The sequence below is a fragment of the Theropithecus gelada genome, chromosome 1 (assembly GCF_003255815.1).
Source record: "Theropithecus gelada isolate Dixy chromosome 1, Tgel_1.0, whole genome shotgun sequence".
Classification (NCBI taxonomy): Eukaryota; Metazoa; Chordata; class Mammalia; order Primates; family Cercopithecidae; genus Theropithecus; species Theropithecus gelada.
In genome coordinates, this window is record NC_037668.1 from 8,053,995 (window position 1) to 8,065,670 (window position 11,676).

Below are 11,676 nucleotides of genomic sequence, written 5' to 3' on the forward strand. Positions count from 1 at the left end.
TGGGTGAATAGCGAAGAATACCAGCAATCCCACAGACATTTTATATGCATAAGGCCTAGCATCCATCTAACTGCATTTACTCTGAAACTTGGTGTGATATAGACTCACAGTTCATAATATTCTATATATGCATATGTACATATAGTTTTTAAGTCATTTATGTCTTCTGTTTGTAAGCAATATATTTCGCATTTTTATACTAGCCACAGGTTTTTGCACATGTTATTCTTCATATCTCAGGTTGGTCCAGGGCTCAATTTTTTTTTTATTGTTTGCAGGTGCCCTGTCTTGAATCTGTGTACTGATTAGATGTTTGAGTATTACAACAGTAATAGAGACCTTGTTCTTAATAAGTGCCATGAGGATTGAGAGTCATCGTATCAGGGATCTTCTTCTCACTGCCATTAAATAGCTATGTGTCTTAGTGCAGGTCACTCCTTGGGCCTCAGTTTCCCAACTCTAATTTGAAGAGGCTGGGTTAGAGAGTTATTAAGTTTTCTTTTAGAGGCAAAGAATCCACAATTCAAGTAATATTTTATGTAAACACTATACTTATTTTCCTCATTGAGAGTAGAATGATCTATGTCACCATCATATGTAGGGCATCTATTTATGGGACTGATCCACGTCCAAATTTGAGCATCAAATATTTCACTACATAAATATGTTGATGTTAAGATTTTGTTGTGTTTACCAGTTTCTTTCCAAGGAATTGAGTCCATTAAGATATTTCATGCTCGGCTGACATGTCCATTATTTTTAGACAGTGTGCTTAAAATAAAAGAAAGGACTTTAGTTGATACCTTTATTTATATGCAAAACAGCGCACCATTCATGAGATATGAAAAACTCGTCAGATAGAAACCAGATTATATCTATTTTCACTACAAAATATTGCATTATATAAAGCAACAGAGACACAAAAAAACCCTGAAAAAGACTAAAATCTTTGGATAGCAGATGTGGTTTTTTTTCCCTTGTCTCTAAAATACACTCCTTGTTTTAAGAGTTTCACAGCAGAGAACATGAAACATTTTCAGGTTATAGACTTTTCTTTTTGGTGTCACAGAGGAAAGTAGTTCTGAATTCTTTTTTTCTTTTTTTTCTTAGGAAAATAACTTAATTTCCTAAATTCATCACACGCACAAACATCACACACACAAAGAAGCTACTCTCCTTATAAACAGCTTGTAAAGGACTTCTCAGACATAACTACAGATAAGAATAACACACTTTTTAAAAAACTATAATAGTGAAGTGCTAGTGTTGCTGATCTCACAACAAAAGAACCTTTCAAGAACAAACATCTTAATATATAAAATATGTTTAGAAACAGGGAGAAGTGGGAAATTTGTTATATAAGTGCAATATAATTAGAGCAGAAAGAAAGACCACAGTATAATCTCAACAAACACGTAAAAAGTTAGACATAATTATTCCACAGGAAAAAGTGTAAACACTTGACTATAAATAAATTGGCACAGAGTATCCAAAGTAAAAGTATCACCACTCTGAAAAATAAATGTCTTGAAAAAAATACTCTACTCCTTCTAACATAAATAAAAATAGGTTGTCTTTTTCTAACTGCACCTATGGGTCCACATGTTTAAGGTCACAAATAGATGTTTTTGGATATATAAAGGGGCACTTCGCCTGCAAAAGCAATCAGATATTAAATTTTCCATTTAAATATGGATTTTCCTGTCTACCTTGGTGTCATATCTTGGAGATAAAATCTCACCAAGCTCAAATCCTCCCACGGTGCGTCTAATCGTTCTCAATTTGTCTTTTTAACCTTACTAAATATTCAGGGTTTATTTGGATTCTAATATAATCTTTATTTTCACAACAGAAAGGAAAGTTTCCTGTCGCACCTTTCTGTGCCTTCCATCTCTACGGGCGAGATCCCTCCTCTCTCCTCCTCCCCAGTGTTTGGTGATTTGTCTATTAGAAAAATTCCAGATAGCCTAAAGTTATGAGCCTGCATACTCTGAACTTCTGCCCTCATTCTTTCAACACATTAAGATTTGTGGCGGATGAACGTAGGAGAACTCAAAGTCTCCAGTGGGTTAAAGCAACAACCCTTGGGGAGCCCCAGAGGTGGCTCATCTCGAGTGTCTCCACGAGGTTCTCCTGGCCTGAAAAATCCCCCCTGCGAGCCCCCGGGCTCGCCAGACAACCCCACCTGCCTGCATCGGAAACCTTCTCTTGTTGCCCTGCTGACCAGAGAGAACAGGTAGCGAGCTTCTTCCCCGGCCCGAGTCTCTTGAGGTGGCCGTCTCGCTGGACCACCGCAGCCTCCGCCACCCCAGCGGCGGCCACCCGGATCCGTCGCGTTTCGCGGACACCGGGACAGGCGGCCCCCTGCGGCGCACCCCGCCCTACACGTCCAGGACATGGTTGAGATAGGAGATGTAGCAGATGGCCAGGCGCAGGATCTCGATCTTGGAGAGCTTCTTGTCCGGGGGCAGCGTGGGCAGCAATTTGCGGAGCTCGGCGAAGGCCAAGTTGAAGGCTTCCACGCGGATGCGCTCGCGGGTGGCGTGGGCCGAGCGGTACTTGGCGGTGGCGCGCCGGCGGCGGCGCTTCTCCTCGCGGCTCAGCTGCTGCGGATGCGGGTAGAGCGCGGCCCGGCTGCCGCCCTTGCCGTCGCCCTCGGCCTCCTCCACCGGCTCCAGGTCCGACACGCTGCCCAGCACCTTGGTGTCCGTGCCGCCCAGGGACTCCGGATCCGAGTGCGCCGAGCTGGGATGGTCCGAATCTGCGGCTTGGTCCGGACTCAGCATCATTTTGGAGGCTGAGGAGGGGTCGGAAAATTAATCAGTAAAAGAAATCAGGGTCTTTTGCTGGAAGGATGGCGGCCGAGGCCTACCACACCGGCCCTCCCAGCGGACTCGCGGCCCGGGCCCCCTCCCCACAGCAGGCCGGCGCGAGACGCTGGAGGGCGCCGAGAGGATCTGGCCCGAGGGCGCGAGCCCCGCGCGTCCCCATGGCGCGGGAGCCAGTGGGGACGCAGTTGACCCAGGCCGCATTCTGGACCCGACACCTCGACTTGCCGACGGCCACTGCGGGCCTGTGGCCCGGGGCCTGGGGGACGACCGCAGGCCTATAGGGTCGCGACTGGGTTTTTGTGCCTCTTCCGGCCAAATGCCAACCGCGCTATTCCGTCTCCCTCCCTTCGCCCCTTCCCAGACAAACGAGTGATTCCGAACAACGAATACATCTGGGTTTTCATGGGGGCGGTGGACGCGGAGTGCGCTTCTCGCCCCGAGGGCCTCCGGCGAAGCAACCGGGCAGCCGCGGCGCCCGAGGGCCTGGCGCTGGTCTGGGGCTGCGCCGGGGGCGCCCGGCGCTGGGATGCGGGCTGTCAGGAACCTCCATCCCGGAGCGCAAGCAGAGAGCCAGCGGCTGGGGGCGGGAAGCCTTCTTGGACCCCTCGCGCTTCTCCGAAATCATAAAGAAATGACTAAACAAACGTGGCGGAGCCTTTCAAAAGAAAATTGACTCCGATGGCCTTGCGGGCTCCTGGAGCACCATCTGTCACGCAGACAGCCACACACATAGGGGACCTAGGGACACGGCGACGTGGGATCAGACAATGCGCCCGGCAGTCTGGCGACCACCTTGCGGGAAAATGCCGGCAGCCGGGCCGCTGAGGGAGGAGAGGATGCAGAGGAAAGGGAAGAGAAGGGAAGGGTCCGGGGCGGGGCGGGCGGGGACGAGCGGGTGCCGAGCGTGTTGTCCCGGTGGGTGCTGCATCTCTGCAGGCAAAGTTCGGGCGCTCCTGGAACCGGAGCTCGGTAGCCCGCAGCTGTCGCCGGGTGGCCTGGCCAAGTCCGGGCATGTCGGTGCTTAGCCTTCCTCTAACTGTGCCCTCTTGGAAACGCCACCTGGCCAGGCTTCTCCGGGGCGCCTGGAGCATCGGCCCCGACTGCGCGCCTTCTGGGAGGGGGCCACTCGGAACCGCTGGGCTTCCGGGGAATTCGGGCTTCAAGAAGGGGCGCGGTAGGAGGAGAAAGGCCCCTGCGGGGGCTGCACGCACCGCCCCCCGGGCGTCGAGAGTGAGGACCCGGCTGCGAACTCGGGGCCCTGGCGTGGGCAGCCACAGCGACGCTCGGCGCGGGGGAAATCGCGTCGGCGACATATAGGAGCGTTTGCTTCTAGAGAAACAAAAGCAAGGGGATGCGTGATCGGTTCCCAGCATCTCACTTGCTGAGGAGCGAATTGGGCCAAAACAGCTTTAATTTCCCTGCGAGGAAATCAGGTCCTCTACGGCAAAATAAAAACAAATGATCCCAGTGAACTGCCTGTGACTCCCTACGGGCTTTTCTCGGGTACGTTTATGAGTAGAACAACTTGCATCTACACAGTCAGCTTGAAAGGGCAGAAATAAATAGACGAGTAATGGAAAATCACAATAAGCACTAAATAGTTGTAGTTCTGGTAAAAAGTTCCTGGGTTGCCCTCAAAGCATGTTAAATTCTCCTCCAGATCTTTAAAAATATTCATAAATAGTATGTCGTGTATGCGCTTTATCTCTTTAACTATGGAATGACCTGCATCTATAAATGCAGTATGAATAATCTAACTTATTTCAAGCTGAAAAACATTATTTAAAGGAGTCTTACCTTGCAAAAGCCTTTTTGATAATCTGTTCTCCAATCTTTAGAGTTAAAATGCCAGGGAATAGCGAGGGGAGATTCCAGAAAATATTAAAAGCAGCAAATATTTATTACATTCAAAAATGAAAAAGCAGCTGTCATCTCGCTGGTGTCCGCAGCGAGGGACGATAATATCTCAGGATGTAGACGATATGAATGATTGTTCACTTAGTTGATAGATTTTTTTAAAAACGCGTTTTCCTTTTAATTGTTCTCAAACATTTCAAGATATTCGTTGTTGATTTTTTTTAAACGATGTGTTGAAAAGTCTCGTGCCTTTTTTCCTCTTCTAGGTCTCTAAAAATAACAAAAGAGATACAGAGATAAACACAATCACATCGAAGGGCTGATTCCTCCACTTTCTAATAGCGCGAATAATCAATAAGAAAGATGGTTAAGATAAGATTCCTCTCCTATCGGACGCCTTTCCTTCCCTTAATACGGCTGAGCAGAAACTGGGAAGTGCAGGACAGAGATGTGATCTTGCTCAGAAGTGATTTTTTTTTTTTGAGATAAGGCTTTGTTCAGTTGATATCTCCCCAGTTCCCAGGAACACAATACTGTAACTCGGAGCTAAGGTTGCCTCTTCCTCTTCCCTCATTTACTTGTATGTTGTATAAATAGACACCTATTTTCCAGTTTCAAAGTCTTTCAAGGTTTGGTTGTATCCCCCATCCCCACCCCCTCCTCTCTTTACCTTGTAGCAAAATATATATAGTCAGTGGCTTGGAGATGCTTGGAGAAAGGTTGGTGAAAAGTAAACGTCTCCTGGAGTAACAGTGACAAGGAAGCAGAGAAAGACGGAAAGAGGGTGGGAGAGCCAGGGCAAAGAGGCAGAGATGCGTGTGTGGCTTCTGGGCTCTCCTGGTACCAATTGATTCAGCCTGGAGATGGTGGAAGAGATAAAGGCTTAGGAAGGGGGATGGAATTTTTTCCCCTAAATTGATATTTAATGGGAAATCCTATTGGACAGAAACCTGGACATGAGTCACTTAATTGGACTTGACATCTGTCACAGTGTGGGAGTTTTCACAGCCCAAATATTTTAGCAGATCAGATTCCCACTGAATCTGTGCCATAAAATATAACAGTTGAAAGCAGTTCATGATAGAAATCTTAGCCTCTAAACAGTCTTTAGCCATAGTCAGGCTATTTCTCTTTTCCAGATTATTGATGAAATATTTAAGTGCAAATAAACAATATATTAACTATGAAAAAATTCCCCTGGCATATTACAAAGCCATCACTTTCCCTTAATATTTAGAAAAATATTTGCGTCCAGAACAAGGAAATATATACTATATAAGATGCTGCAATAAACATAAAGTATTTAGACATGCAACAGCTAACATTTATTAGAGATCATTTACATTTTAAAAAATACTTCAGTAAGGTTTGATTAAGCATATTAATATTTTTGAGAAATGATCTGCTATAGACTAACTTATCAATAGATGGTAAGAAGCTTTCAATAGATTAAGCCATTGATGGAACTAGAAAGAGAATCCACATATTCAAGGACCACGAATGTGAGATCATTCTACTTTTCTGTACATGTTTGTTTTTCTCTCCACCCACTTATTCTTTCAAGCTGAAATATGACATGCTACATGTGTTGATTATTGCACTTCATTCTTGCCCATCTTAACGTGCTAATATTTTAACTGTGTGGCAGTGCTTGTGCTAAGGTGTAAACACAAATTACCAGTGTATTCCAGTACATAATGCCTTTGCCTTACATGATCCCATGGCCCAGAATTTATATACTTTATAATAAAAAAAAAAATCTAGTTCAATTATTTTGCCATTTTATAAAGATACTCATAGTTAATATCAACTACATATTATTTGTGATTATTTGGGCTTGTTTTGCTCATACAAGCTTAAAGAAATAAAGAGCGTTATAGCCTTATTCCCACCTCCCCAGTTCCTAGGGGAACATTTGTGGAGAGAGGAGTCCTCACTTGCCTTCCTTAATTTTGCCCTAAAAGCAGATTTTATCACCAGGGGAGGCACATGGAGCAGCCCACCCCTGGGAGTGACCCTCCGGGTTTTTCATGGCTTCCACAAGTACTACTTGCCTTTGCCCACATTTTTGCTCCTTTGAGAGATTCCTGGACCAGAATGGGGCAGGGGTGGGGGAAAGGAGGGAGTGCCTCCACCAAATAAGGGCACCAACACTTCCCAGCCTTGCTTCTGCCTAACCCCAGCACAGAGATATATTTTAGATATCCCCAGAACGTTAAAGTGAAGACAGAAGCCGGCCCCATACAGGTGGCAATGGAAACAGGTGAGTGGATAAACACCCCAAGGTGGTGATGACGAAGGGAGAAGGGAGGTTTCCTCACTCTAATTAGGAACAGCCAATGCTAAGCATTCACACACAACCAGAAGTGTGCACACAGATGCACACCCACAGATACCTGTACCTCCTCCCTCTTTCCCCCACCCTTACTCATACAAGCTGGCTGGCTCCATTAGACCACCACACACCCAGACTGATGAAAAAACTTGTGAGTCTAATCACCATAGCTCTAGAGTGGGCAGCTGCTACAGTGGGAAAGGACCAGCATCTCTGGTTCCCCTGGTGTTGGGGGGTCATGATGGGTTGTGCATATCAGGGCAGGTCCAATTCTGCTATGGTGTGTGTTATACCAGACAAATTCTCTTTTATGTTCAGGCTTACTCATTCTACACCAGCAGCCAGCATACACAAAAATTAATACTTATAGGAGTAAGCCTATATAAACAGGTACACACTCAGATCCATACTTCATTATGCCTACCCACACTGTCATAGACACAAACATGGATTCACATTCACACCCATGCATTCTTTCTTCCAGGAAAGCCTCCCCCTCCCCCATCCCTTTGCGTTTTCTAAGACCTCCCTGGCACAGATGGCCCCTCCTTCTGTGCTCCATAAACACTCCTTTCATGTCTCCCTTAGAGACTACATATTGTGTACCGTGATTCTTGGTTCTTGGTTACCACACTGGTCTCTCCCTAGGCTATGATGCTTCCAGGGGAGGTCTGTAGTTTATATCCCCAGCACTAGTGTCTGAGCTTGACACGTTATAGGTACTCAGTTCATTCATGCTGTGACTCCTTATGTACAGAGGTACCCTGGATATTTGTAACATGGAAACTCTTCCACCAAAGGACACCCATGGTTCAGTTCTATCAGTTTGCTTTCTTATAAAAATGAGAATAATAATACTTGACTTCTCATTTCACAGGCTTGCTATGAGACCCAATGTATTTGAAAATATTTCATAAAATACTAAGCACCATACAAATTATGATACTATAGACTATAAGAGTAATATTAAATAATATTATTAAATGAATGGGGAGGTGATAAGTAGTGGCTTAAAAAGTCAGACTTTGTGGCTCTGTCGTATACTACCTGTGTGAATTTAGTTTTAAGTTGCTTAAACTTTTTGGACCTTAGTTTTCTAATCTGTAAAATGGGAATAATCAAAGTATGCTATGTAATGTTGTTACGTCATATTTTTTTTTTCTGAAGGTGAACAAGATAATCTACGTAAAGTGCTTAAACTAATGCCTAGAACTCATGTTCAGTAAGTATCGGCTATCATTATTACTGTTATTATTCAGTATAAATACATATTGAGGACCAGATATAGACTGACATAGAAAAATAAACATATCCAGATATACTCATCCACGTGTGTGTGTGTGTGTGTGTGTGTGTGTGTGTGTGTGTCTATAGCTCTGGTGGCCAAACTACAATGAGCATTTTCCATGTGTCAGACCTAGGTACAGTGACTCTGCTCATATAAACTTATTTAACCTTCACCACAAACCTATGAGGTAGATAGGTACTGTTGTCCCAATTTTGTGTATAAGAAAACTAGGACATGGAATAGATGGCAATCTACTCAAGGTCATATAGCTAATAAATTATGGAGCTAAGATAGAGATTCAGGTGGTCTAAATTCAAAAACGACACTCTCAAACACAAAGTACTACGTTTCTGTGGTCATTGTATCATACACAGATATACTCACACAGAACTATTCACCAAAATGCATATGGCAAGGGAGAAACATACATACACACAAAACTTAGATAAATTGCCACCTTTGCATTCAGGGGTGGTTAGTGAGTGATATGGTTTGGCTGTGTGTCCATCCAAATCTTAACTGGAATTGTATTTCTCATAATTCCCAGGTGGGAGGTAATTGAATGCTATTCTCGTGATAAAGAGTAAGTTATCACGAGATCTGATGGTTTTGTAGGGGGCTTCCCCTTTTGCTCAGCTCTCATTCTCTCTCCTGCTGCCCTGTGAAGAAGGACATGTTTGCTTCCCCTTTCATCGTGATTATAAGTTTCCTGAGGCCTCCTTAGCCCTGAGGAACTGTGAGTCAATTAAACATCTTTCCTTTATAAATTACCCAGTCTCGGCCGGGCGCGGTGGCTCAAGCCTGTAATCCCAGCACTTTGGGAGGCCGAGACGGGCGGATCACGAGGTCAGGAGATCGAGACCATCCTGGCTAACACAGTGAAACCTCGTCTCTACTAAAAATACAAAAACTTAGCCGGGCGAGGTGGCAGGCGCCTGTAGTCCCAGCTACTCGGGAGGCTGAGGCAGGAGAATGGCGTGAACCCGGGAGGCGGAGCTTGCAGTGAGCTGAGATCCGGCCACTGCACTCCAGCCTGGGCGACAGCGCGAGACTCCGTCTCAAAAAATAAATAAATAAATAAATAAATAAATAAATAAATAAATAACCCAGTCTCAGGTATGTTCTTACATCAGCTTGAGAATGGACTAATACGGTATCAGTGTAGTTTAAATACTTACTGCTCATCTAGTACTTTGCCAGATACTGTTGGACTACAGAGGCTTTATATTATTTGTTAATTTCATTAGACAGCTGTTTCCAGTCTATTTTTTAAAATTTTGTACCCCATAGATAAAAATTTGGGGCATACATATTGAGTATATGTATATACCCAATTATAACTATATAATATACTAGTACAGTAGTACATGTATAAGCTTTGTACATGTACTACTTTGTACATGTACTAGTGTATCATATACTTGTAACGATACACAAAAAGATATATGTAAAGATATGATAAAAATAATATTTATTTTTAAATTTATAAATATTTATCAATATATTTATAAATTTAAATATTTATATTTATAAATATATGATAAACAAAAATAATATTTGTAAAATAATTAATTTTATTTATTAACAGCACAAAAACCAATTAACAGCATAAGGTATTATTGATAATGTAGAACTTCTGAGAGCAATAAGCTTAATTTTGTGAGACTCATTATTTAACCCGTTGAGATAATGATTTGATCATCTGGTTTTAAGCTCAATTTATTTAGAATCTGGTTTTTGGCTGATATAGCAGAAAAAGATGTAATACAAAAATTCAGATGTTATCACAAAATATGATAAGCATGTGAAGTGATGGATATGTGAATTAGCTTGATTTAATCATTCCACAATGTAAACATATATCGACACATCATATTGTACATCATAAATGTATACAATTTTTGTCTGTCAATTTTAAAAACAAATAAGAAAAAGTGGAAACAACCCAAAGGTCCACCAACTGATGGATGGATAAACAGAATGTGATATAACCATACAATAGACTACTATTCGGCAAGAAAAAGAAACAAAGTACTAGTACGTGAGACAACATGGATGAACCTCAATAACATTATGCTGAGTGAAAGAAGCCAGACACAAAGACCACATATTGCATGACTCCATTCATATGGAAAGGTGCAAAATAAGCAAATCTATAGAAACAGAGAGTAGATTAATGGCTGTACACAGATAAGATGGGGTAAAGAAAGGGGCCAGGGAGTGACTGCTAATCAGCACAGAGTTTCATCTTGGGATGATGGAAATATTCTAAAATTAGATTTTGGTGATGATTTCACAACTCTGTAAATATACTAAAAAACATTGAGCTGTATACCTTAACTATGGTATGTTAAGTGTATCTCAATAAAGCTATTAGAAAACTCAGAAGACATATCACGTGATATGTATATCACTGTAGTGGGTAAAGGGCATGATGTCTTTTCTCACCCATCATAATGGTCACAGCTGACACTCCTTTAACAAAAGACAGGTTAACATGAAAACACAACATATTTATGTAATCAGAGTTTTACACGACACAGGAGTCTTCAGAATGAAGACCCAAAGATCCAAAGGAAAACTGTCCATTTTTATGCCTAGATTTGATGCAGAGTGGATAGCCGTGCAGAAAGGTGACTGGACAAAAAGGGAGTGGTCTTACAGCAACAGACTGAATGAGGAAACCCAGGAAAGCCTGCGTGTTAAGATTCTTCTTGGCCTCTCTGTGTGGCATTCCTTTTTCCAGGGATAGGGCAAGACCCCTTCTAGAATGAGGGTCTCATAGTCTACTTGCAGACAGAGTAGGTCAGAGAATTTCTTTATGGCCAGCTCTTATACAAAAAAAATGGGAGAATGTTAGAATACTATTTCTAGGTTGTATGGCTGGCTTTGGAGAGACGGGTTCTAGTTTCTATGATCCACCTTGGGGAAGGGAAATTCTAGTTTCTATGGCTTGCCTTTGGGGGAGAAAAGGGAGCAAGGAGAAAGGTGGGCATGAGAAGTTCAGAGAGAGACTTGCTTTTAAGGGATTTTCAATCACCTTTTGTTCAAAGTACTTAGGATGCCAAAGTGCCATACTCTGAGTTATTTTCTGAGCCCCAACAATTCCTATTTTCACTGTATTACTCTATTTATTATTCTATCTAGTAAATATTTTTCTTATTGTCATTGATTATATCTTAAATGGTAAGGGCTTTTATAATTTTTTATTTGTTTGCTTTCTTTAAAGGAATAGAAGAGACTACCACCAGTTGTAGTAGTACTTTTGAAAACTTGCCATCTATGTGACCTGAACCGTGGTGGGAGTCAACACAATCAGAGGTTAAAGATAGACAACGGTATCCCTAGTTTGCTCTGTATTAATC

At 42.9% G+C, this 11,676-nt stretch overlaps 1 protein-coding gene across 1 annotated transcript; it reads right to left on the reverse strand.

Moving 5' to 3' along the window:
• Nucleotides 1–796: 796 nt before the first annotated feature.
• Nucleotides 797–5,538, reverse strand: NHLH2 (nescient helix-loop-helix 2). Its single transcript, XM_025400219.1, has 3 exons — nt 5,359–5,538; nt 4,629–4,958; nt 797–2,797 (listed from the first exon to the last, which is right to left on the reverse strand). Exon 3 carries the CDS (start codon nt 2,787–2,789, stop codon nt 2,382–2,384), a length of 408 nt encoding a protein of 135 aa, XP_025256004.1. The 5' UTR covers nt 2,790–2,797; nt 4,629–4,958; nt 5,359–5,538; the 3' UTR covers nt 797–2,381.
• Nucleotides 5,539–11,676: the final 6,138 nt, after the last annotated feature.